The 24,910-nt window shown below is 42.2% G+C and overlaps 1 protein-coding gene across 1 annotated transcript; it reads left to right on the top strand.

Annotated features, from left to right (window-relative positions):
• Positions 1–24,726, top strand: LOC132389417 (scavenger receptor cysteine-rich type 1 protein M130-like). Its single transcript, XM_059961944.1, has 7 exons — positions 1–175; positions 1,591–1,623; positions 3,344–3,658; positions 5,248–5,562; positions 21,318–21,629; positions 23,476–23,790; positions 24,404–24,726. Exons 1-7 carry the CDS (start codon positions 115–117, stop codon positions 24,724–24,726), a joined length of 1,674 nt encoding a protein of 557 aa, XP_059817927.1. The 5' UTR covers positions 1–114.
• The last annotated feature ends 184 nt before the right edge of the window (positions 24,727–24,910 follow it).

Genomic DNA, 24,910 nt, shown 5'->3' with positions numbered 1-24,910 from the left:
CCGAGTACTCGGGGATGAAAAAGTTCAGATCAAGTGGAGCGTGAAAAGGTTTTGGAGAGATTCTTCGCTGTCTGCAGTACCGGCTCATTTAACATTCTGGAGATACCTTTCCAAATGGCCACCGCAGTAATGCTGCACACTGCTGTGGCACTGACGATGATGCATATCTGGAATAGTGAGTATATTAAGAATATGGATGTTATTGGGCAATGAAGTTTATTATTAATAAACCGTTCACATGCGCACGTTTATAGCAATCTTAATGAATATTGAGTGGAATGGAAAGGAAAACACAGAAATAACTGTATGATTACGCAATGTTGATACATTGAAACATATATTTCCCCAACGAATTTCCCGTGTAAAGGAAAGCTTAATTTGTTTGTATGATTAGAGTATAATGGCTGAATGGATCTGGAATCAGGCAGATTTGTCCGAATTCGTGACGATGAAAATAGAACAGTGAGATTTATTTACTTTCAGCTTCAATGAAAATGTTTTTTTTTTAAATTCCATTGTTTGAGCAAGTTCTCGTTGGAATCGCCTACGTTAGAGAACTGTTTTCATTAATTACATGGACTTACCTCCTAATGAGGTTTTTTTTTGAAACGGTCACTCTGAAACAGTGTAGTGTAGCACCTACACTAAGGGAGATGTATCGTCTCCGAAATTTCCCTCTGCAAACCAGCGGCTGTTTGGAAATGATATTCCAAACCGATTATAAATAGGAGTTGATTAGAACTGGAGATAAGTTGATGTTAGGAATCTACTCATCGGCGTCTGGAATGATTAACTCAGTGAATGTGCGTAGAACCCAAAGCTGCCGTTGTTCCTGGATGAAGGCTTGTGCACAACCGTGTTACTGTTACTTCTTAGTTAAGCCCTTTCTGCCACCACCTGTCATATTCAAGTAAAAGAATTTGAAAAATGTATATAGACTTAAATTTTCGAAATGTTTTACATCCTTGAAATCATTCTGCAATACAGTGAACATTTACGAATAATTTTGGTTTATTCTTCAATCATTCGAAGATTTGTAGTTTTAATCCACCATACAGTGATGGAATATGATTCGTTATCTATGATCTTATATTACATTATGTATCACATTTTATATTTAGCTTTCCCTTTTATCGCGTATCAGGAAAAATGCAACTAAACATTTTGTTTTGCAGTTCATATTCCTGTGATTAGTGCATGGGTGCGACGGTTCAGAGTTAGGGACAAGTTGAAATTTATATTCTTATTCCCTGATTTAGATTCTCGTGTAAAATGTGACTGTTTTTTTCTTACCTCGTTTCAAGTACTTTGTATAAAATGTTTAATACTTGACTGCCGTATCAAATGGAAACACCCAAGGAAACAGGGGCAACAAATAATTGGGAAATCCACATAGCATTCAGGCAGAATGCGCAACATCTATGAAAAAAAAATGAAGTACAAATAAACTCGTCCGCAGATGCATCTTAATCTGTCTTGTGTTTTTGACTTTATTTTTCTTCTGTTGAATATCCCGCCTAACATCCTGCGACCACACAACCTAATCCCACTACTTCACAAACAAATTTAATTCTGCATTTCTCATTTCAGGCCGCGTCGGGGATTGTCAGCCAGAACCGTCAGGTAACTTTGCTAACTTTTCACTGCGCGGAGGGCTGGGTGATTCAACTAATTTCTATTGAAACTCCAGTTGATAGGTGACTACACCATTAGACATAAGAGCAGAATTAGTTCATTCCACCCATCGAGTCTGCTCTGCCGTTCCATCATATCTGATTCTGGATCACACTCGAACCCATACACCTGCCTTCTCGCCATAACCATTGATGCCCTGACTAATCAGAAAACTATCAACTTCCGCTTTAAATATAACCAAGAACGTCCTCTGCCGAAGCATGTGGCAGAGCATGGACAGAGATTTACTACCGTCTGGCTAAAACGATCCCCTCTTACCTCTCTTTCAAAACATCACACCTCAATTTTGAGGCTTTACGCTATAGTACTAGATACATCGCTACAGTAACCATCCTCTCCTCGTTCACCTTAGTCCGTTAAACATATAGTTGGAGTCAAAGAGATTCTGCTCCTCCGCATTCCTCTCAATTTAAGTTAATACAGATTGAAACCAACCAAACACTCCTCACAGGTTTACCCCATTTTTCGCGAGGATTCACCTTCGTGAACCTCATATGAAATCTCCCTAATGGAAACACATATTTTCTGAGATATGCGGCCCAAAACTAGTGCGACCTCAGAACTAGTGCGACCTCACTAGTGTCTTGTACAAGCTCAGTATTACCTCATTGTTTTTATATTCTAATGCCCTTGAAATAAAGGCCTATTTTCATTCTGTACCACAGACTGAATCTGTAAATTAAGCTTCTGGGAACCTTGCACGAGTCTTGCAAAAAACACTGAGTTTTAAGTTATCACACCAGTTAGATAATAATTTGCACCATTGTTCATTTTACCAAAATGCATTCTCATACAATTCCTAACATAATGTCTCATCAGCCACTTCTTTGCCCGATTTTCCAATTTGTCTACGTTCTTCTGCAATCACATTGCTTTCTCGGCACTAACTGCTCCTCATACTATCCTCGTATCATCGTGAGACTTTGCCGCAAAGTCATAAGTTCTATTATCTAATTCATTGCCAAACAATGTAAAAAGTAGCGGCTCCAATACTGGTCCACGAGGATCACCACTGGCAGCCAAAATAAAAGTCACCCTTTATTCCAAGACGCTACCTGCTGCCTGTCAGTCATTCCTCAGCGCCTGCCAGTGTCTTTCCTGTCAGGAAATAGGATTTTATTTTACTTGGAACGATAATCAGTCATCTCCAGGCAGTGCAGATAACAGAGAAAGTACTTTCCCTGACCTTATTTTTCCCCAGGCTTAAATAAGCTTTCATTGTTAAAATCATCCTCTTACTGCTGATGCTGACGACACGCCAAGTCTCAGTTCTACTCTTTCCAACAAATTTTGGTTTCTATCACACAATAAATGTGGACTGTGTTCAGTAGGACAATGACAGAATAGCAGATCTGCCGCTCTCCGAAGGATGCATTTGACCTTGTCTTTTGGGGAGCGACCCGAATCTGCTCCTGTGACGACAGACTGCCTCCAGCTCTCAGTCGTCAACTAGTTTCTTTTCTTTCTGTCACGTTCAGGAGCTCAAAAGGGGTTTCCCTAACCTGACCTCCCGCTTGATCCCACGTTTTGCATGCAGAATTTGGAAATTAAAGGCGTCGTTTAGTAGCGAACGCGATGCGCTAAGCGCCAATTGCCCCCAGCTTCAACCTTTGTTTACCGTCGGTGGTTATTTTCTGATATTTTCCAGAAAGCGTGAAGCTGAGGTTGGTGAATGGCGGCACTCGATGTGATGGGAGATTGGAGATTCAGTACAAAGGAAACTGGGGGACGGTGGATGGTAACTCCTGGGATATGCCGGCCACGAATGTGGTGTGTCGGCAGCTGAGCTGCGGCGCTGTACTGAAAGCCTATGCTGGTAGTAGCTATGGGGAAGGATCCGGACCTGTTTTCACGCCGAACTTTCAGTGCAGTGGGAGCGAGGCCGCTCTTCAGGAGTGTAAATCAGATCGATGGGGTGACACTGGCTATTCACACAGTCGTGATGTTGCTGTTGTTTGTAAAGGTAAAAGTCATCTTTTTATATCAACGGTCCCGCGATTTTACTGTCCTCCGGCAAATCACTACTGTCAATACTCGAACAAAACGTACTCGGCGTATCCTGTACTGATGTTAAACAGCGTAAACATACTTGTCAGTCTGCACAACTACACGATCATATAACCAGGTCGAACAGCATCTGTGGTTGGAGAGAAATTCTCTGTAATACCATGAGACACAGGTGCAGAATTAGACTATTTGATCCAATGAGTCTGCTGCACATTCAGTCACCGCTGATCATTTCCCTTCCTCAGCTACACCCCACCCCCCAACTTCTCTCTGTAAATTCTCTTGCCGTGTCCATCAAGAGCTGATCAAGTTCTGTGTTAAATATCCCCAACGAACTGGCTTTCAGCGCTGTCTTTCGTAATAAATTCACAGATTTACCTGCCTCTCAACATCTCTGTTCTATATGGACGTCCCCCTTTCGTGAGGCTGTTCCCTCCTGTCCAAGAATCCTCCGACTTGAGAAACGTCCTTTTCACATGTTTTCCGACTAGGCTTTCAATATCCGAAATTTTCACTGAGATCCCCTCCCCATCGTTCCAAATCACAACGCGTACAGATCCGTGGGATTAAACCTTCTTCTGTGAGATTCCTTTCATTCGTGGACTCATCGTCGCAGCTTCTTCTGAATCTTTTTCAAAACCAGCGTATCTTTTTCACAGAATGCGAGCAGACAACTGTTAACCGTGCTCAAGGTTAAGCCTCACCAGCGTGTATAAAGCCTCAGCATCACATCCCTGCTCTTTTATTTTCTAGTCGTCTGGAAATGAAGATGCTAGAGCAAAATAATACATTTGCCTTAATCACCACCGACTCAGCCTGCAAGTTAACCTTTCCGGGTGCTTTGCACCAGGACCTCCAGGTCCCTTGACAGCTCAGATTTTGTTTTGAATTTCTCCCCGTTTACATAATAGTTCGCAACTTTATTTCTGTTACCAGAATCATGAACATACATTTTCCATCATTGTATTTCATTTCCCACTTTCTTCCATTCTCCAAATGTGTCGACGTCCTTCTGCGCCTGCACGTTTCCTCCACATTACCTGTCCTTCCACCAATCTTGATATCATCTGCAAACCTGACAACAAACCATCTATTTCACCATCTAAATCATTGACCTGCAGCGTAAACAGGAGCAATTCCAGAAACCCAACCCTGTGAAACACCACTGGACAATGGCAGCCAACTGAACCGGCTTTTCCCACTCGCTGCCTCCTAGCAGTCAGCCAATGATCTCACCGCGAGGATATCGGCACCCTTCGGGTTCAGGGGCAACCCAGCACTTTGGTACAGTCATATTTCCCCCAGCAGTGATCTCAGTTACCCAGTATCTAAAGAAAACATATATGGAAATCAACAAACATTCGATGCTTCGTGCTGACGCCATTCCTCAGCGTGAACAATCAATGGTCGTATTTTCTGTGCTTTATTCCTCTCGATGGATGCTGACTGATGTGCAAAGATCCGTCAGCATTTTGTGTCTGTTGCTCAATATTTCTAGCCTATTCAAAAACTATTGTGTTAACGTTTAATCTTTTGTTATTCCAGAAAGTAGGAAGGTGAGACTGGAAAAAGGTGGCAGTCCATGCACCGGGAGACTGGAAGTGAACCATGAGGGATACTGGAGACCTGTCTATGCTTCGGGCTGGGATCTGCTGGATGCTACTGTGGTGTGCAGAGAGTTGAGCTGCGGAGCCGCGCTGAAAGCCCCACACGAATATCATTTTGGAAAGGTTTTTGACTCCGTTATAACTTATAAGGTTAACTGCGACGGGACCGAGCCTGCTCTGCGGGAGTGTAAATCAGAAGAATGGAAATTCTACAACCATCCTCGACCCGACTATGCCGGAGTGATTTGCGCAGGTAAATTGAGCCCCTTTTCTCTGGGTACACCATGTAATTATTGATCCGGTGTGTCCGAGAATCTAAATAACACAAGCTTGTCGCTTGCTGCGAGAGATCGGGTACTAAATTTATCTGCTTAGAGATTATTCCTGTCATGTTGAGATAGCATTCTGATTTCAAACACACACATAAAAACGTAAATACGTGACAGTCGGCACAGCCACCAGAGCGATTGAACGGATCAAGCGACATCTGTGGGTAAGAAAATACAGAATGTTATCGTCAGGACTAACATAGACCAAACTCGACATTTCGGCAATTTCTCTTCACCACAGCTTTGGCTGGTCCCCCTACGTTCCGTCTTATTTCGAAGCTGTCAGTAAATTTCAGCTAATTGCGAAATATGAAAAAAATGTGATGAGTCCTGCAGGAAGTAAGGGATTAGGAAACTGCCCTCACATCTCTCAAGGATCTATGGTGTGGCGGGAAGATTGGATAGTGGACAGAGCAGGTGGTGTTGTCCTGTGTATATGAAATAACATTAGAACATTAGAAAGGGATGGTATAGGATCGAAAGGTGCATCGTCTCTCTGGATTGAGTTAAGAAATGAGAAGGGTAAAAGGAACCTGTAATGGTCCGTTTGTTGTTTCAGCGGTGCTTAAACAGGCACCTGATTCTCATATTGTGGCTGGAATGTAAGTGATCCTGGGTTTGAGTGTGGTCGCTGGTTCGGCTTGTCGGTATCCCTTTCTTGCCTCTGTGGGGAAAGTCAGGACATTCTTGACGTTACCCTATGGTGCGATGTGACCCTTCCTTAAATTAACTATAAAGCATGGAGCAGGTGATGTGTTACTGCTGCGAGATGTGGGAACCGGTAGACCCAATTGAGGGACATGGCGAATACATTTGCAGCAAGTGCTTGTTGCTCGAGAAACTCCAGCTTCATATTGATGAGCTGCAGTCCGAGCTTCAGACACTGCGACACTTCAGGGAGGGGGAGAGTTACCTGGACTCTGTGTACCAGGAGATAGCCACACCAAATAGATTAACTAATGCAGATTGCAGTCAAGCCCAGGATGGTGTGGCTATGAGTGAGGAAAGTAGGGGAATCCAGGAGGTATGGCTGGAGGAGATGCAGGCATTGCTCTTGTCCAACAGATTGGAGGCTTTAACTCCCTGTGAGGGCAGGAGCGGGGACTGCGGGGAGGATGAGCAACCTGCCCATAGCACCGTGGAGTTGGGGGCCATTCCAGAGGGGGGAGTCATTAGAAATGTTGTAGTAATAGGAGACAGTATCGTCAGGGGGGTAGATAGGGTTCTCTGCAACCGAGAGCGAGAGTCCCGAAGGCTATGTTGCCTGCCTGGTGCCAGGGTTAAGGACATCTCTTCTGGGCTGGAGAGAAACTTGCAGTGGGATGGGGATGATCCAGTTGTTTTAGTACACGTCGGTACTTATGACATAGATAGGACAAGCAAGAAGGTTCTGCTACAGAAATATGAGCAGCTAGGGGTCAAATTAAAAAAAAAAACAAAAAAACAGAACCTCAAGGGTAATAACCTCTGGATTATTACCTGAACCACGACCAAATTTGGCTAGGTTAAATAAAATTAGGGAGTTAAACGTGTGTCTCAAGGACTGGTGTGGGAGAAGCGGGTTTTGCTTCTTGGGACACTGGCACCAGTGCTGGGACAGGAGAGAACTGTTCCGGAGGGACGGGCTTCACCTGAACCGGGCTGGGGTTAGTGTCCTGGCGAATCATATAACCAGGGCTGCAGAGAGGTCTTTAAACTAACTAGTGTGGGGGGGGGAGGATTCTCGGGAGCAAATGATTAAAAAGACAATGGAGAAGGTAATGGATGAAGGTAAAAGTGGAGGAATAAAAAGACAGAGTATGTCTCGAGGCGAAAGAATGTACGGAGATAAGCGTAAAGTTGTACAAAAGGAAAAGGTAGGAAATAAGTGTCAAACATATTTGAAAGTCCTTTATCTGAATGCACGTAGTATTAGGAATAAAATTGATGAGTTCACGGTAAAAATAAGTACGTACGGATATGATATTGTGGCAATTACGGAAACATGGCTGCAGGGTGACAAGGAGTGGGAATTAAACATACAAGGGTATTCGACAATTAGGAAAGACAGGCAAGAAGGAAAAGGAGGTGGGGTGGCTATGTTAATAAAGCAAGAAATTCCTGCAATAAAGCGAAATGATATTGGCTCAAAGGATCAGGATAACGAAACAATTTGGGTAGAAATAAGAAATAGTAAAAGGAAAAAAAAACAGTGGTGGGAGTAGTCTATAGGCCTCCAAGCATCTGTAACTCAGTTGGTCGAAGCATAAATCAGGAAATAGTTGGGGCTTGTAATAAGGGTACAGCTATAATTATGGGGGATTTTAACTTTCATATTGACTTCACTAATCAGCCTTGAAGAAGGGTTTATTGAGTGTATTCGGGATGGTTCCTTGAACAATACGTTACTGAGCCAACAAGGGGGCAAGCAGTCATAACATGGTCGAATTCCATATTCAATTAGAGGATGAGAGGCTTGGATCTCAAACAAACGTACTGAGCTTAAATAAAGGAGACCAAGATGCTATGAGAGCGGAATTGATTAAGATGGATTGGTAAAATAGATTAAAGGCAAGACCGGTACTTGATCAGTGGTGTATATTTAAGGAGATATTTTGCAATTATCAAGAAAAATATATTCCACTGAAAAAAAGGGTCTAAAAGAAAAAAAATAGTTATCCGTGGCGAAGCAAAGAAATAAAGCAAAGTATACGACTAAAAAGAAAGTTATATAAGGTAGCTAAATCTAGTGGGAAGATTGAAGATCAAGAGGCTTTTAAAGATCAGCAGCAAATAACAAAAAAGATTGATTAAGAAGGGGAAGATAGATTATGAAAGTAAATTGGCGAAAAACATAAAAGCAGATAGTAAGAGTTTTTATAGTTACAAAGAAAGAAAAAGGGTGGCTAAAGTAAATGTTGGTCCCCTAGAAGATGAGACCGGGAAATTAATGGAAGGGCACATGAAGATGGCGGAAACGCTGATCAAATACTTCGTATCAGTTTTTACAGTAGAGGACACTCAAAATATCCCAACACTCGATAAACAGGGGGCTCTAGTGGGAGAGAAGCTAATGACGATTCAAATCACCAAGGAAATGGTACTTGATAAATTAATGGGACTGAAGACGGATAAATTCCCTGGACCAGATGGCTTGCATCCTAGGGTCTTAAGGGAAGTGGCGGTCGGGATTGTAGATACATTAGTGATAATTTTTCAAAACCCGCTGGATTCGTCAATGGTCTCGGCAGATTGGAAAAATGCTAATGTAACTCCTTTATTTAAAAAGGGCAATAGACAGTAGGCTGGGAATTATAGGCCAGTTAGCCTAACATCTGTGGTTGGCAAAATGTTGGAATCGATGATTAAGGAAACAGTAACAGGGCATTTGGATAAACATAAACATAGGACAAAGTCAGCATGGCTTTACAAAAGGGAAGTCATGTTTGACAAATTTGTTGGAGTTCTTTGAGGACATAACATATAGGGTAGATAAAGGGGAACCAGTGGATGTTGTGTATTTGGACTTCCAAAAGGCATTTGACAAGGTGCCACACCAAAGATTATTACTTAAAGAAAAAAAAATCATGGGATTGGGGATAATATTCTGGCATGGGTGGAGGATTGGCTTTCTAACAGAAAACAGAGAGTTGCGATAAATGGTTTATTCTCAGACTGGCAGTTGGTGACTAGTGGTGTTCCGCAGGGGTCGGTGTTGGGACCCCAACTCTTTACAATCTATATTATTGATTTGGAGAAAGGGACTAAGTGCAAAGTATCGAAGTTTGCTGATGACACAATGATGGGAGGGAGTGTAATGAGTTCGGAGGACATTGAAACCCTGCAGGGGGACATAGATAGGTTGAGTGATTGGGCAGACATTTGGCAGATGAAATTTAATACTGACAAGTGTGAGGTCATGCGCTTTAGCAGGAAAAATAATAGAGCAAGATATTATCTAAATGGAGAGAAACTGAAAAGTGCTTCTGTGCAAAGGGATCTAGGGGTCCTGGTGCAGGAAACACAAAAAATTAGTATGCAAGTGGTCAAGAAGGCCAATGGAATGCTGGCTTTTATTGCTAGGGGGATGGAGTATTTGAACAGGGAGGTCTTACTGCAGTTGTACCGGGTATTGGTGAGACCACACCTGGAGTACTGCGTGCAGTTCTGGTGTCCATTTTCAAGAAAGGACATACTAGCTCTCGAGGAAATGCAAAGAAGGTTCACTAGGTTAATTCCGGGGTTTGGTGGGTTGATGGATGATGAGAGGTTGAGTAGATTGGGACTCTACACATTGGAGTTCCGAAGAATGAGAGGCGATCTTATTGAAACATATAAGATTGTGAAGGGGCTTGATCGGATGGATGCGGGGATAATGTTCCCAATGATGGGTGAAAGTAGGACCTGATGGCATAATCTTAAAATAAGTGGCTGCCGTTCCAGGACTGAGATGAGGAGAAATTTCTTCACTCAGAGGGCAGTGGGGCTGTGGAATTTACTGCCCCAAAGTGCAGTGGAAGCGACTACACTCAATAAATTCAAAACGGAGATAAACATTTTCCTGGATAAAAATGACATTAGGGGATACGGTGAGCCAGCATGTAAGTGGACATGAGGCTAGGTTTAGATCAGCCATGTGATCTCTTGGACCAGTTTTCGATAATCTGGAAGGGACGGAGAGGAATTTTCCAGATTTTTTTCTCCTCATTTGACAATTTTTTTTTCCCCCGGGTGATCACATAGTTTGAGCGGGATGAATACTAAAATAAAATGGGCGGCATGGTGCCCTGTTGGTTGGCACTGTTGCACTTGTTGGATTCGGTGAAAACTAGAGTTAAGATTGGATCATATTTTAATAAGATATTGTTACCTTATTACTAATTTAACTTCAAGTCTAGTGCACTTATAACCTATTTAATATTATGTTATGTTTTTTTTATATATGAAATGTAATAAAAAGATTGAAAAATAAAGAAAGAAAGAAAGATTGTATCAGCCACGATCTTGCTGAATGGCGGAGCAGGCTTGAGGGGCCGATTGGCCTACTCCTGCTCCTATCTCTTATGTTCTTATGTTCCTGTCCTTGCCTCCGTGGGGTAAGTCAGGCCGTCTTTGCCGTTAACTTGAGGCTGTAAAGTTCCCTTCCTTCCCTCCGAAGCCTTCACTGCAACCCTCGCCTGTAGCCCTGCCTGCAACCCTCGCCTGTAGCCCTGCCTGCAACCCTCGTCTGTAGCCCTGCCTGCAACCCTCGTCTGTAGCCCTGCCTGCAACCCTCGCCTGTAGCCCTGCTTGCAACCCTCGCCTGCACCCCTGCCTGCAACCCTCGTCTGTAGCCCTGCCTGCAACCCTCGCCTGTAGCTCTGCCGGCTCCCCTTGCCTGAAGACCTGCCTGCAACCCTCGCCTGTAGCCCTGCCTGCTACCCTCGCCTGAAGCACTGCCGGCTACCCTCGCCTGTTGCCCTGCCGGCTCCCCTTGCATGAAGACCTGCCGGCAAACTCGCCTACGTCCTCGCCTGTATCGCTGCCCAGTTCAGCCGTCGGAGTGAGACCGGAGCCTTGCCACGCCAACAGAAGGAACTATCTATCGTTGAGCTTTGAATTGTCTCTTTGTGTCCCTGTGTTTAATGTCCGTGTATGAGTCCCGTCCCTACGTCCTCTCTCCAAGAAGGGGTCCTGACTCTGTGTAAAGCCCAGGCCAAACGCCCTGTTTCTAATGAGGGGTATTGGCTCTGTATTCTGTGTTCCTGTGCTCCAGTTCAAGGCTCAGTGTTCCTGTGCTCCAGTTCAAGGCACAGTTTTCCTGTGCTCCGTGACCAAGGCTCCGTGGAGATTCCCATCCCGGGTTCAAGGCTCTGAGGAGTTTCCCGTCCGTGTCTAAGGCTCCGAGGAAGTTCCAGTCCGTGACCAAGTCCATGTCGTGGCCCAGGCCCTGAGTCCTGGCCTCGTCCAGCCGGTGTCTGTGTCCAGCTACGCCGCTCCCCGCTTCGGCATTGATCTAGACCGAGAGCAAATTGCTCTAGACCTAGACCTAGAATGCTTAGACCAAGAACTAGTCTGAGCTTCATGTAGTCGTCCAGCCCTGGAGTCCCGCGTCTCTGGCTCGGAGTCCTTGTCCAGCTTCCCAGTTCCTGGATCCTCGCCCAGGTCCCACTTTTCTCCTCTAGTTTTAGCCCGGGCCCTGCATCCTAGTCTCGTCCAGAGCCTGTGTCTTGTCCAGCGTCGTTTCTACTCCACTCCCCTTGCTTTCCTGATACACCGACTTCTCTCCCTAGTACCTCAGAGCCTGTGTCTTGTCCAGCATCGTTTCTACTCCACTTCCCTTGCTTTCCTGATACACCGACTTCTCTCCCTAGTACCTCAGTGTCTGTGTCTTAAATCTGGGTCCGTTCCCAACGCCTCCCGTATGACAGAACCGACTGGCAGTTTTACAAAGACTTCCAACCAACATCCAGAATGTGGATTACAATTTGCAGCAGGAGATTTCTGAAGGCAGTGTCAGAAGAGTAGTGCCGTGATATTGGTTGGGGGCTTTAAAATGAAAATGGATTGGGAAAACCAGGTCAGTACTGAACCTCAATAGGGGGAATTTGTTGAATGCCTAAAGGATAGCTTTTCAGAACAGCTTGTTGATGAGCGCACTGTGGGATCGGCTGTGCTGAATCGGGTGTTGCACAATAATCTGGCGGCGATAAGAGAGCTTATGGTTCAGGAACCCTTAGGGAAAGGATATCGGAATATGATGGAGTTCACTTTGCAATTTGATAAGGAGAACCTAAATCCCAATGTGTTGGCATTTGAGTGGAGTAAATAAAATTACAATGACTTGTGAAAGGAACAGAACAAGGTGACTGGAAATGGACACCAGCAGGAAGGACGGCAGAACAGCAACGTTTGGAGTTTCTGCGAAAAATGAGAGAAGGACAAGACAGATATATGGTAAAAAAGAAAAAAAAACGAATGGAAGAAGGACACTATGCTGGCTGCCAAGTGAATTGGGAGCCGAAGTAAAACCAAAAGAGACGGCGTACAAAGAAGTCAAAGCAATAGCGAAGATCAAGATTACAGAAGGAAACAATAAAAGGTAATTCGGAACGAAAGGATGAAGGATGGAAGGACGGTGGCGACTAATATAAAATTATATAAAACATTCTGCATGTTTCTGCATGCAGAATCCTGCATGATTAAAATATTGCAATTATTTGAGGAACTTAAAAACAGGGTCGACAAAGGAAATGTAGTAGAAATGTTGTACTTGGATTTTCAGAAGGTCTTTGATAAGGTGCCGCACATGAGAGTGCTTAGCAAGATAAGAGCCATAGAATTACAGGGGAGTTACTAGCATGGGTGGAGCATTGGCTGTTCGACGGAAAACAGATTTTCTGGTTGCCGATTAGCAGTGGAGTTCCACAACGGTCGGTGTTGGGACCGTTGCATTTTACGATGTATGTCAATGATTTGAGCTATGGAATTACTGGACTTGTGGCTAAATTTGCCGATGATACAAAGATAGCTGGAAGAGAGTGTAGTGCTTAGGGACTTAGGGCAAATACGTGACAAATGAAATACAATGTTGGATAGTGTATGGGAAAGAAATAAACGGGCAGACTATTATTTAGATGGGGAGAGAATTCAAAATGCATAAATGCAAAGGGACTTGGAAAGCCTTGTGCTGGATACCATAAGGGTAACTTTCAGGCTTAGTTGGTGCTGAAGACAGCAAATGCAATTTTGCCATTCGTTTCCAGAGGTACAGAATATAAGAGCTGGGATGTGATGTTGAGGATCTATAAGTTGGTTGCAGACCACACAGTATATTGCTTGCAGTTTCGGCCTCATTATTTTAGAAACGATATACTAGCATTGGAGAGTGTTTAGAGAAGATTCGCGAGAATGATTCCAGGAATTGAGGGGCAGCTCTTGGGCTGTGCTCCCTGGAGTTCCAGAGAATGAGGGAGGTTCTTGTAGACACACTCGGAGTGTTAAAAGTCCTGAAAAGATTGAAGGGCGATGTCAAACGGAGATACGGATACACTACTTTCGTCAGAGGATGGTAAATCTGTGGAATTTGTTGCTCCGAGCGGCTGTGGACACCACGTCATTGAGCGCATTAAAGGCAGAGGTAGGTAGGTTCCTGATTAGTCAGGACATCAGAGGGTTTGGGGGGACGGCAGCGGAGTGGGGATGACTGGAAACATTGGATCAGCCATGACTGATGGACCGAATGGCCTACTTCTGCTCCTATATCTTATGGTCTTAAGATCACACTCACGTCCCTCCGGATTAGATTCCACATTCATTCAGTGAGAAAATATGAACATGATTTCAGATAATCGCTATTGCTTGGTATCATAACAAAGAACCGTTTGCCTTTTTAGTTACAACAAAATACCTTCGACCTCAGAACGTGCGTGTACTCCCCTTTGCGTTGATGATGCCGTCTGTGTGCTTCTGTGTTCTTTTCTATTCGTTCAGATCTGCAGCGTTGCATTTTAAGTTTCAAATGCAAGCAAGTTTTGCCGTTGTGTAACTGCCATCGTCTCGCAGAACCAGTAATTGAAACTACAGTGTATGAAAACAATGTGAAAAAAATCAGGGTTAATGCAATTCCGAAATTACTTTTTCGTAGAAGATTAATCCCAGATATTGTCACACTTGTTATGATCAAAAGCTATCGGGACTGCAGGAAAATTGAACCAAATTAAACCACTGGATGAACTGAATTAATCACCTGTCCTGAATAGAGAAAAAATATGAACAACCTCGTTCCACTTCGGGACAATGCTGTAGATAGCCTGAGCAGGAAACAGAGAAGAAGGGATTCACAGGGAGTTCTCGACCTCATAAAACTGGAGATACGGCTGTAAGGGGTTTCTATGAACAGTAGAAAAGAAAATTGCTCCGTAGTACATGCTGCCGTTTCTAGAGAGCTACAGCTTCGACTATCGGGTTTCCAGAATCAGATTCGGAATTCATATTCCCGGCATTTGTCTTGAAATATGTTAACATTGTAGCAGCAGTAGAATGCAATACATAGAAATATAGAAGAAATGTGAATTGCACTAGGTATATAATATGCCATCCGGCACATTCAGCTAACTCCGCCACGTCATCATATCTGATCCAGTTGTTCCATAAATGTCATGTCATGTGTGTATGTATGTGTGAGTATATATATATATAACATGGTGTGTGTGTGTGTGTGTGTGTGTGTGTGTGTGTGTGTGTGCGTGTGCGTGTGTGTGTGTGTGCGTGTGTGTGTGTGTGTGTGTGTGTGTGTGTATGAAATAGTTAATTTCAATAAAGAGTGCAAAAACAGAAAAAAGAATAGTGAAGTCGTGATCATGGGCTCATTGACCATTCAGATGGAAAGAAGCTGCTCTTGAATCGCTGAGTGAGAGCCTTCAGTCTGCTGTACCCGCTTCTTGATGTTACCAATGGGAATTGTCATGTCGTTGGTGGAAGGACTCACTTTAATGATTGACACCGCCTCTTTGAGGAACCGCTCCTTGACGATGTCTTGGATATTACAGAGACCAGTTCTCATGATGGGACTGACAAAATTTAAAACTTTTTCAGCTTACAAGATCCTTGCAGTTGTCTCGCTGTAGCAGACGGTGAGAAATACTTAATGGTTTGACAGTTATTTAAATCAATTCTTCATGACAGCCGTCAAGCAATTATCTCTCCATCAAATCCCATGAAGCAAACACGGTTTACACGGTAGCAAATTGTGCAACTGAGCCCTACTATGGTTTACATACTCAGTGATTTCTCCGCCTTTGACAAGGGAATCTGTTCTCAAAACATCCGGACAGCATACCTAATATATATTTTATATGCCACCTAGAGATAATTTTTTCAATATGATTCTTCGATTTTACTAACCTCTATTCAGTTAATTTTAACAGCCCTTAATTTTTAAGTAACTTTTTCTAAAACTGGTAATTGCATTGGCTTTCTGGGCTTCCATCGTCTGGAACCATTTCTGCCTTCTCTTAACGTCGTCAACTGCCAGATACTTCGCAGGACGATATTGGTATTCACTAGGGAAAAAAGGTTGTTGGAAAGGCAGGGTCTGATTCTGCGTATTCTGTATAACGTTGTGATGGGGTAACCCCGTGTTTCCAATATACCTAATTAATTGTTCAATTAATAGGGAATATTGTTCATGACACAGCAGTTCACATTAAAGATATTTTGCACAGGGATTTGCATAACAGGCTTTCGTAAAAGTGAGGCACAAGGGTTGCAAGGCAAGCTGAATCATTTTGATATTGCACTGTGCTGCAGGAGACAGAATCCAATGATAGAACAATGTTTGTCTTATTGTTAATCTGCGAGCAATGTTGCATCCAAAGGGTTGTGATTGAACTTCTGTTGTGTCCGATGTGTATCAATAACTAGGAAATCAATGTTTGTCGTAAGATTATCAACTGTACAGAGGAAGCAAAATTGATAGATATCTCATATATAATACAACAGGATATGGATACAAAGAGAATATTGTCGCTAATCAGAACTTCATACAGCTGTGGTTAATCCACACTTGTGATACAGAAATATTGCTAGGAAATGAGCACTTCAGTGAAGGAGACAGATTGGATAACCTGGGGAAAAGTTATATTCAAGAAATTAGGTAAAACAAAAATAGAATACAGAGTTTCTCTGGTGTTCATCTGTACATTCAATCATAGAAACATTCAGTGAAACGCGACTTATAAGTCGAAGATGAACATCGGCCCTGATGCAAAGCAGCATGTTCACCAGTCACCAACCCTGAATAACTTGAACATATTTTGAATGCGAGTAAGCCGGAAAAACAGATGAAGCCTGAGCGATCTTTGGCAGGACGGGGTAACACCTTACAGACCGGGAGGGAATGGGATCTTGATCACTGACACTGTACAGTGTTACAGTACATGCCCCGCCAACGTGTGAACCAAGATGAAACGTGCTTTGATTAATGCATATATATTATAAGAGGGCAAGCTGGTCGGACTTAACAATGCTATAGAATACACAGCGACAGATATTTAATCTTATGGTGACATAGTTGGCCTGGAAGACTCTGAATGACATCTTGAATGTACTGCCAAAGAGAAAATGTCAACATGTGAATGCTTCTTCCAGATAACCTCTATTCGCTGCAAAATTAAAAAAAAACAACTACAAAAACAACAACAACAACAACAAAATCTACCTCTTCTGATCTGGTTATATCTTGCAAACTTTTTTTTTTGTCAATTTCGGAATGCTATCCCTAAAGGTCGTGGTAAACAAATGCAGAAACTTTAAACCCTGGCCTAGATAAATGCATTTTCGTTAGCTAGAGGAGATGCAGATGAAGATCCATGGAGTTTATTTATGGTGACTGCAATGACAACCGAGTATTGAAAACAGTAAACTCTATGAAAGGTGTTTAACAGTCGCTTCGCCGAGCGGCTTGATTTCGGGGGTGATAACACCCCTCCCACACAGTCCATTCAAACTTAGGAAATTTCGTTTGGGTGCATGCTACGTGATGTGTCCCCTGTTACTAATCAGTACTCCGATTGACAAAGAGTACACAATATGCGATTAAATGATACGTTTATAACTCTTATTTTGACTCTGTGGTTAGTACAAGGGCAATATATAGAAGAAAAAGGGTTGCAATCTTATTAAACACTCTGTGCACAATCGTTGGAGCTCAGTCAGTAGTCCTCCTTCCAACATCCGATCCTACGGATGCCCGCTCGGAGTCCACATTGCATTAGCATTAGTAGTGAAGCCGTACAGCGTGTTACATGTGGAATATTGGAAGTGGATTTTATGTGAGAGTTTGGATGAATTTGTAGTATTCGTATTTCCTCGAGGTGTCATCTGTCATGAAACTGAGGTTTTCGAAAAGTTAAACAAGAGAATCGACGAATGCTTCGTCTATTAAATTTATGGAAGTTTATTCCATAAAGTTAACTCATGTAGTATCGCTGCTGGGGTAGCTATTACAACACTAAACTTTTTTGTTGATAGGACACAGAGAGTCATACTGAGGTATTGCTTTTGTCTTTCAGTTTTGCGACCGAGGAAAATCATTTTCCATGCGTCTGTCGTATCGCTGAATGAACTGCTTTACAATCCAAATTTCATGATTAATAGCTCTGTTGATGACATCCAAATACTGATACTTTGGTTTGTTAAGAATATTGCCTGCAGTTACAGCTGGAATTAGATCAAATGGTAATGTGCGGAAATGAATGCCTTTAAGAATTTAATTCAGATGCATAGTGTTATATTTTACGAAATAAGAAGACATCCGAACATATCGGATTATTATATAGGTCTTGAGGTCTTTTGCTGAACATAGAGAACCCGGGTGAGTACTTTGCTTACCGGCAATGACATGCCAATTAGAAATTGGTAAAGTATATTTGCATCATTGGCCGAGGATTCGAGCGTGATTCTGTTGAGTACGCTATCTTCATGCCAATGTACTTCTAAAAATCTATTTCAATTGTAATTGACGTGATATGTGAATGCTACTATTAATCTTGACAGGATGCAGAAAAACATCAGAATGATATTGCACGGACAGCCTGAGATCTTTTAACAATAGATAACGCTATTTTTCACTAAAGCAGACTGAGATGTTACCTTATCGCACATATATAAAGAAAATACTCGTTGCATAGACAACAAGTACGGCAGCGGGTTAACTACCGTGGATTGTCTGGCCGGAAAGCAGCGCCTTTCTGCTGCCGACTCACTGGCCGCAGTGCTCGGGAAAAGCGACGCAACAAAGTTCTAAAATCTTAAGTCAGCGAGTTGTTTGTTATGTCACCCCCTCACTGTGAAACGGGGACACCTCTTGTTCCCTAATTAGGGAGAGAGCGAGCCTGTGATATGACACATTATCGGCTGCACGTCGTTTTGGGAAACTGCATGTCTGGGTCTTTATTGATAGTTTGCTGCCCGCTTGAGTGGTCGATAGAGGTTGCTGATGTTTTTCGTTGGTGGGTGGGGTTCTCGCTGCGATGCAGCTGCTTGTGCGGGGGAGGGGGAGCTGGATGTGTTTCGGGGTTCCAACGTTTTAACTGTTATTCAGACTTTAGGACACTCCTCTGTTTTCGTCGATGTTTGCGAAAAAAATATAATTTCAAGATGTATATTGTCGACCTTTCTGTGGCATTAAATGTAACTATTAAGACACCGGAAATCTGCAGTAGCCAACAAAAACGCTGCTGGAACACAGCACAGGGTCTCAGCAACCATGCAAATGAGTAAACGATTCGGAGAACACTTCTTAGGACAGTTTGGAAAGGGGCAGTCGCCTGAATGAAAAGATGGGAGGTGGTGAGGAAATATAACTAGATGTGGATAGGTGAAAGCAAGTGTGTGGGAAAACTATAGAGACGCGTAGAAGCAATCTGCCACAATTTGTCAGTTCAGAGAAATGGAAAGAGGAGGGATAGCAAGGGGAGTGCTGTGTAGGTGAATCGCCATAAGAGGCTAGAGTCGGGAATTGAAGACGAGGGGAGGAGAAGCGACATTTTTAACTCCAAGGATGAAACCATATTTATGCCATCGGCATAAAATCTACAAGAACGGTAAACGAGGTTTTGTTACGTCAACCCGAGTGTGTCCACATCGTGGAACAAGTGGAGCTACGGACCGTCATGTTGCAAGAGGAGTGGAAATTAAATTGTTGGCCTATGGGGAAGTTCCGCTTGTGACAGAGAAAAATGAGCTGCAGATTGATGAGGTCTCACTGTTGTAGTGGGGGCAGCACAGAAACAATAGTTACATTAGACGATCTTAGCATTTCGTACGGGTAATTTTACCTTATCTGGAAGGACTCGGTGCTGCCTGTTATGGAGGGGAGGAAGTGCAGAACAAGTGCAGAACTTTGACTGCTTGCAGGGATAAATGCCCGGTGAGTGATTGGAGGAGAGGCATAATTGGAGACAGGAACTGCGGAGGGAGCGATGTCTGTGGAAAGCGTCGTGTGCATACTTAGGACGGGAGGCATAAAAATTAATTTTGCGTAGCGTCCCTTTTGAGATGGAAGAAGTTACGAAAGTCATATGTTGGATGTGAAGCCTCAGCGCTACCTAATTTCAACGGTAGGGTACAGCAGCACTGCATTGTTTTCCAATGTAGGCGCCGCCGTAGGTATGAACCCAACATATAAGATGACAGAGGGACTAGTAAAAATATACAGATGCAAGAAGTTCAAGAATCTTTTGGAATGGCGCTTTTGTAGAAAAAATAGAAACATAGACTAGTACAGCACATTACAGGCCCTTCGTCCCTCCGATCCTCAAACCCTGCCTCCAATATAACCCCCCAACTTAAATGCCTCCATATACTTGTCCAGTAGTCTCTTAAATTTCACCAGTGTATCGTGCTCCACCACTGACTTAGGCAGTGCATTCCACGCTCCAAACACTCTCTGTATGAAAAACCTTCCTCTAATAACCCCCTTGAACTTCCCTCCCTTTACCTTAAAGCCATGTCCTCTTGTACTGAGCAGTGGTGCCCTGGGGAAGAGGAGCTGACTGCTACTTTGTCTATTCCTCTTAATACCTTGTGCATTTCTATCATGTCTCATCTCATCCTCCTTCTCTCCAAAGAGTAAAGCCCTAGCTTCCTTAATCTTTGATCTAAACCAGACAGCATCCTGGTAAATCTCCTCTATACCCTTTCCAATGCTTCCACATCCTTCCTATCACTATATCACTATAGGCGACCAGAGCGGGACGCAGCCCTGAAAGTGTGGACGAACCAGAGTTTTGTAAAGCTGCAACATGACCTCGTATCTCTTAAACTCTATCCCTCGACTTATGAGAGCTATCACCCCATAAGCTTTCTTAACTACCCTATCTACCTGTGAGGGAAAGGTTGATGAAGGTGGATTAAATATAACCATATTGATAAAATTCGCCAACCATTATTTATTTGAATGTCAGTGCAGTCGGTTAAACAGGCGATTCTTCTTCCCATCAAGTCCAGAACAATATGCAGTGATCTTGACTGAACTTAATTCCCATGTTTGCATTCCTCGCCATTATAAAATTCTGAATGAGAAATAATGAATGTGGACTTATCATTTAACCATGATCCCTTCGTCGAAAATAGAAACTTAGTTTCATCAGATTTATTTCATGTTTGAAATATTTATCTCCTATATATAACGCTTACTTCATTTTTTTGTATACACGTAATTCAGTGAATACTTAATTCCACCATAGGGCGACGATGGGGTAAGTTACAGTATATATTTTTTACCATTCCATTTCCGCGTATTCTCTTTGAGAAAAATGAATGATGCCTTTGGAATTCCGATACAGACGTCACCGTATCTGGAAATAATAATTATGATGATGATGATGATGATAATGATAATGATAATAATAATAATGTTCTTACTTTTTTCCTTAATTATAATGATATTTTCATGCCTTTGGTATCATACCATAAGAAATATAATATAATTTCTTATAGTAAAAGATATAAAAAAGAAATAAACGTGTTAAGAATCTATAATCTAGCCTTAATTAACGACAAAGAGAGAAGGTAATTATGATACAGTTCCGATATCCCATTATGAAATTTGGACGTGGGAAAAACATGCCATCTGCTTTAGAACCACTTGGGACTTTATATACAATGAACACAATAGGAATTCCCTGCATATTGTTTAAATGTTCTTTTTCCTCAGACCACCGAGCTCCAAGATTGGTGTCCGGAAATGATGAATGCACGGGAAGATTGGAAGTACAATTTGGAGAAACCTGGAAAACTGTGTGTGATCTACACTGGGATATGAATGATGCCAGCGTGGTGTGCAGTCAACTTCAATGCGGAGTCGTTGTTGCTGTGCGGGGAGGAGCTTATTTTGGAGAAGGAACAGGACTTGTTTCGACTCATGCCTTTGAATGTCAGGGTAATGAGTCGAGTCTATGGGACTGTCCATTTTCCTCAGGACCTCATCGTTGCACCCATGAGAATGATGTTGGTGTGATCTGTTCTGGTGAGTACCAAGGATCCAGAAATCTGTTATCGACAATTCTCCCATTAGCGATTTGCAAATTGCATCAGCGGAGCACTGTTCGATATGATTTTCATCTGACATTGACTGACAGATTAAGAGGATGAAAGTGCCGAAAGAATAAAATAATGATTGACTTCAATTTGGTTTCGACGAAAAAAATTTGGATATTTGAAGACTTCAATAAGCTGTAACAAAAATCACCAACAAAAGCGTAACAATTACGCTGTTAAAATCACATAGCCTGGAAGTTTGTAGTTTTGCACATTTACTTCTGCATCAAGACACTGAGTGTCCTTAAAGACGTGAAATTTGTTTCATCGGGGAACTTAATGGCCAGCGTTATGCACGATGACACACGCTCACAAAAACGTGCATGTTAAGTTGCGTTAAGTTCACAAAACATGCAGAGACATTCGCATTTCTATGTTCGTAGGAAAATAGTTGGTCACGCAGCGTTATTATAAATTAAGCAATACATTATTGCAGTGGAAAATATATAAAAAATGCGAACTGGTATATTCCTTCAGAAATTGTGTGAAATACATCTCGCAAATTTACTCAGCACGCCTTCCAAATTATACCGTACACCTTAACGTGAAAATTAATAATTCGAATAAATTTAATGATACTGGATTTTGTCACATGTCTGAATACAGGCATAAAACTGATTAAACATTAAAATGCAAAGCAGGTTTTGTAGCTCTATAAGGGCTATCTCTAAAACACAAGTGAATTAAATATGATTTATTTCAGTAGTGATACGTTGATGGATTATTGAATATTGCCCGAAACAATTCTCCTTTCTTCTGAACGGAACCACACAGATAAATTTGTGTGGTACTGTAGATAAATAGAAACCATTGTTTTTGCCGCACAACTTTGAATCATGCATCTGCACTAGTATTGAAAATAAATGATTATAGCGAGGTAACTTGTTGCAATAGCGTTTGGATTTTACTGCTAGAAATTTAGAAATAATGACTGTAAAATGATAAAAAAACAGCAGAAAGATAAATAAAATATCAGCTATATAGCTGTTAGTTGAACGACAGATAGTTTGATAATTCACATAGTTTATAATCATCAGCGGACATTTGTTGGGACCTAATGTGATTAACAGCTTGAAAGTTGCTTATGAACCTAATAAATGAGTCGTCAGTGAAATTAGCAAACATGGATACAGATAATGGAAAAGTGCAAAGAAAATATACATCACAAGCAAAGACAAACGTCAATTTAATCGTCAATAACGAAAAAGGAATTCGAAAATGTCCCGTGAGAGTGCTTAATATTTGAATGCTTGATGCATCCTCAAATATTACATATAAATACGAAAATCAATAAATATAATACATATTCATATCGGCCATTGAGTGGGCAAGAACTGCATGGGTCGAATATGGTGCTGAATAATGGTATTTTCAACTTCGACAGAATATAACATTTAGAGTGATGGGCATCAAACTGAACGATCAACAGAATCAGCAGTATAGTATAGAAATCAGGCAAGGAAACCCTTCTTCACCTGCATGGCCCAATGTTTGAAACAATGGTATCCATTCTGTTAAAAAACAAACCTTCAAAAACGCGAGATTCCTGTCATGGTATAAGCAGATTATTCACAACACTTAAAAATGCCTTTGAAAAATGTTTGCGGGTCAATAAGATTTTTTAAAAAAACATGTCTGCATTGTGCTATACTCTGTTATTTTCGCAAGGCTCTGCCGAGCAGGCGCACTGGATGGCGGTACTATCCTGTGCAAGTTTTTTTTATTATTAGTTTATGTCGCGATTAATTAACTGACTTCCTTTATTAATAAAACAGGGAATGATGTCGCGCGGCTCGTTGATGGGGGCAACAGATGTTCCGGCCGGGTGGAAGTTCAGCACGGGGACCAGTGGGGAACACTTTGCGATGAGTATTTCAGTTTGGAAGATGCTGCCGTGGTCTGTGAACAGCTACAGTGTGGTGCAGTAAATGCAACTCCCAGAGATGCATACTTTGGCACAGGAAACGGGCCAATGTGGAAGGATAACTACATTTGTTTAGGCAATGAGTCCCGATTAGCTGATTGTCAAGTCTCAGCGTGGAGTCAGATCAGCTGTTCGCATGGAGATGACGCCAGCTTGATCTGCACCGGTGAGTGGTTGAAGCATTTGTCTGAATGAAACCCTTCTTTGGTCGTAGAGATATCCCTCACAGAGACAGAAATAAATAAATAAATTTTCATTCAGGTGTATCCAAAAATTTCCTGCAAAACCATGTCACGAAACTAATATTTTTGTGGTAATAATCACCGTTTGCAATTTGGACTGTCTTACTGTGGATATCCAGACCTTGAGTACACAGTGAATAAAACCAAAATGTGAGGAGAAAATATTTGAAAGTGCAGAGAATTATGTCAATTACTGTTTCAAGATAGTAATTTTTAGTACCAGTTTAAAATCTGTAAAAATAAAGATGTAATATTTGCAGGTGAGTTAACTCATTATAAACCGTTGACAAAAAACGATGACTGATAATAAAAAAGTAAATGGCTTCCTTTATGTTAGGCGAGTAAGACTAACACCTGAGACAGCTCTGTGCCTGTCTTTTTTATCCATCGGATTGGGAAGAGAGGTTAAATGGCTTCTGGGGTGATTGTCTTGTAGGAAATCAGTGTATAAGCTAATCTTTGCCGCTAATAGCTGAAAATATCTGGGATACATTGGCTGATTATTAACTGTTCTACACAATCCCATCCATATTGTAGATGACATTTGGTCTCTGCGGCTGACCGAAGGGGGAAGCCGCTGCGACGGCCAGGTGGAGGTTTATGATAACGGCAGATGGAGCAGAATCCAGGATAACTTCTGGAATATCGATGAAGCCAACGTTGTCTGTAATCAACTGCGTTGCGGTGTGGCCACATCCTCCTACATCGCCTCGGGGCACAGAGGGAAAGGTGGGCCCGTGTGGGTGACCGACCTTCAGTGTGAAGGAAGCGAATCACATCTCCAAAATTGCAGGAGATCCATATTGAATCGGACTTCCTCCGACATCATCGGCGTCGGCGTCCTGTGTTCAGGTGAATAGCTTGGAAAACTCGAAATTTTAATTTGTAATATTGTCTGGCTATTAATTATATATAGATAAATTTAGACACACTGAGACCTGCAAAGATATTTATATCTCCATTTGTTTAATCAAATCGATGTGGATAATCATATCCACTCTTGCAGGATTTCCAATTTATATACCCACCACAGCTCCTCCAACA

Source organism: Hypanus sabinus, unplaced genomic scaffold (assembly GCF_030144855.1).
Source record: "Hypanus sabinus isolate sHypSab1 unplaced genomic scaffold, sHypSab1.hap1 scaffold_562, whole genome shotgun sequence".
NCBI lineage: Eukaryota > Metazoa > Chordata > Chondrichthyes > Myliobatiformes > Dasyatidae > Hypanus > Hypanus sabinus.
Note: the sequence above shows the minus strand (reverse complement) of the source record. Positions and strands in the feature narration are given on the sequence as shown.

Coding starts and splice junctions, on each gene's coding strand:
- LOC132389417 (XM_059961944.1), top strand. CDS start 115: ATGGCCACCGCAGTAATGCTGCACACTGCTGTGGCACTGACGATGATG. Junction 1,624..3,343: donor TTGTCAGCCAGAACCGTCAG/GTAACTTTGCTA, acceptor GATATTTTCCAG/AAAGCGTGAAGCTGAGGTTG. Junction 3,659..5,247: donor TGTTGCTGTTGTTTGTAAAG/GTAAAAGTCATC, acceptor TTGTTATTCCAG/AAAGTAGGAAGGTGAGACTG.